Source organism: Wasmannia auropunctata, unplaced genomic scaffold, assembly GCF_000956235.1.
Source record: "Wasmannia auropunctata unplaced genomic scaffold, wasmannia.A_1.0 LD336028.1, whole genome shotgun sequence".
NCBI lineage: Eukaryota > Metazoa > Arthropoda > Insecta > Hymenoptera > Formicidae > Wasmannia > Wasmannia auropunctata.
Window position 1 is genome coordinate 846320 of NW_012026862.1, and position 2110 is coordinate 848429.

At 31.8% G+C, this 2110-nt stretch overlaps 1 protein-coding gene across 1 annotated transcript; it reads left to right on the plus strand.

Moving 5' to 3' along the window:
• Positions 1-137: 137 nt before the first annotated feature.
• LOC105452613 lies at positions 138-1965 on the plus strand. The gene is made up of 3 exons (XM_011693890.1): positions 138-641; positions 1145-1591; positions 1695-1965. Exons 1-3 carry the CDS (start codon positions 139-141, stop codon positions 1963-1965), a joined length of 1221 nt encoding a protein of 406 aa, XP_011692192.1. The 5' UTR covers position 138.
• The last annotated feature ends 145 nt before the right edge of the window (positions 1966-2110 follow it).

Here is a 2110-nt window from a genome sequence, read left to right on the forward strand (position 1 = left end):
AAGATGAATATATAATGATAATCAATTCTCAATTCTATTGATATTGCACTTATCTATTGATATTTCAAAAAATATCGGCTGAAGTTCAACAAGAACGCGATTATATATAAGCGCATAAGTAATACAAATTCAGTTTAAATGATATCTTCCAACTGCACTCTTCATTTGTACAACAAAAAAATGTCTTTCTGTAAAACAACAGTTTCTAACAATATGTCTACGAAAACTGGAAACTCAGAAGATATTTTGAAAAGTTCAAATGAATATAGATACGTGATGATGTTCAAGAGTACATTCGAGCGAGAATTATTTCCGAACAATTTCGACATGTGGACTCTACGACAGCAGTGCATATGGATAAACGATAACATCGCCACATTCTTTCCGAACGTACCAAAATCATTGTTAAATTTCATTCCGGCCTCTTTTCGCCCAGGGGATTGCAATCCGTCATCATTGCAAATTCCCGAATGGTTGGACATTGATAAGTACCGCAAGGGGCAGAAATTTGTGCGTGAAAATTTTGCGTCACTTTTCTTTGGCAAAATATTTGGCATTATCCATATCTACACCTTCAATGAGTTTTTAAAACCAATAATCATATCAAAGGGCTCTCATACGCCATATTTAGCTTTTAAAAGGTATACTATATAATTTAATATATAATTAAATTTCGACAATACTTTGTACCATATACTTTGAATTGTGCAGAAAGAATAGCAAAATTAATATTTGCTGAGAATAATCAATAATTGCGTTCAGCAAAAACAGCAATTTAGCATGATTCTTTAATGTGATTGGTTTAATAAGTATACATTTAGATCTAGTGAAGAACTAAGGACAAAAACACTAATTGTACTAAAAAATTTTATAGTTGCAAAGGTGCTTTTTCTACTAAATGCGACCAATTTTTCTAAAATTATCTCCAACTCGCTATTTATACTCTAATATTCATTAATATTACATTTTTATTTCATTGGTTATATATTTATATTTTATTAGTATTAAATTTTATATTATTTTTCTTATTTAAAATTTATACACTGTTACATGATATTATATGTTAATTTTATGACATAATATTATCAATTAATGTTAATATTTTTTCTAAATTGATCATAATAATGTAATTATAACTTACAAGGTATACCGCAAACCTACAACAATTCATTAAGTGGTACGATGGAGAGCCTTGGATTGAAGGAACAGCAGCCTATAAAGGCATGCAATTTTCGCGTAGAATGCATTTAATAATACAATCAAAATTGTGCAACCTCGATCATGAACAAATTAACAACGAGTCCAAAATCGCAAAGCCGTGGTGCCCGGATCGCGAATTGATTTTAAAGGATTTCGCCGCGGTGTGTCCACTTGAGAAAGACGGACAACGTCCTTACGTCCTGATTGACAAGTTGCCATACAAGCCAAAAGGCATGAATAACGCGGACCTGGCAGGAACACAGTGCTGTTTCATAAGTTTAGCTTTACTTCACCCGCAAAAAATTGGAGTGCATAACGCGACCGATGAAGACATCGAGGCATTTTGCCATATGTGGAGATGTTACGGATATTATCTCGGAATGGAGGATGAGTATATATTTTCTTAAATTTTAGTAAAAATTATAGGCGTAATGTTTTAAAATTCTTTTTCTTTTTTAAATAAACTTTTTATTTTGGTATAATAATTTCCTTAGGCACAACTTTTGCCGCGGCAGTCTCGAGGAAATAAAGCAGCGCGCTCGGGATTTATATCAATATTGGGTATTGCCTAATCTTAAGGAAGTTACACCTGAATGGGAACATATGACAAGATGTTTTATCGAATCAATTAATTACTTTCCCTTGATGTACATGCCTTACAAAGTAATTGCATTACTTGCTATGGATACGTTAGATGTAAGCATGCCGCATTTGTATGCGTCAATGAGTTACACAGAATGGATTGGTTATAATATCTGGAGGTGAGCATACACATGTGTAGACATTTAATTTATTTCATAATGCTGCTCTAAATCATCAAATATTAAATATTGTCAATTTAAGTCAAACAATTATGTATTATAAAATACGTATATTTTAATAGAATTACACCGGCACACAAAAAAAAAAA

What these genes read in the sequence shown, in the direction of transcription:
- LOC105452613 (XM_011693890.1), top strand. Translation starts at nt 139, where the DNA reads ATGATATCTTCCAACTGCACTCTTCATTTGTACAACAAAAAAATGTCT. An exon ending in CCATATTTAGCTTTTAAAAG is followed by an intron (nt 642 to 1,144) that starts GTATACTATATA and finishes ATAACTTACAAG; the next exon opens with GTATACCGCAAACCTACAAC. An exon ending in TATCTCGGAATGGAGGATGA is followed by an intron (nt 1,592 to 1,694) that starts GTATATATTTTC and finishes TAATTTCCTTAG; the next exon opens with GCACAACTTTTGCCGCGGCA.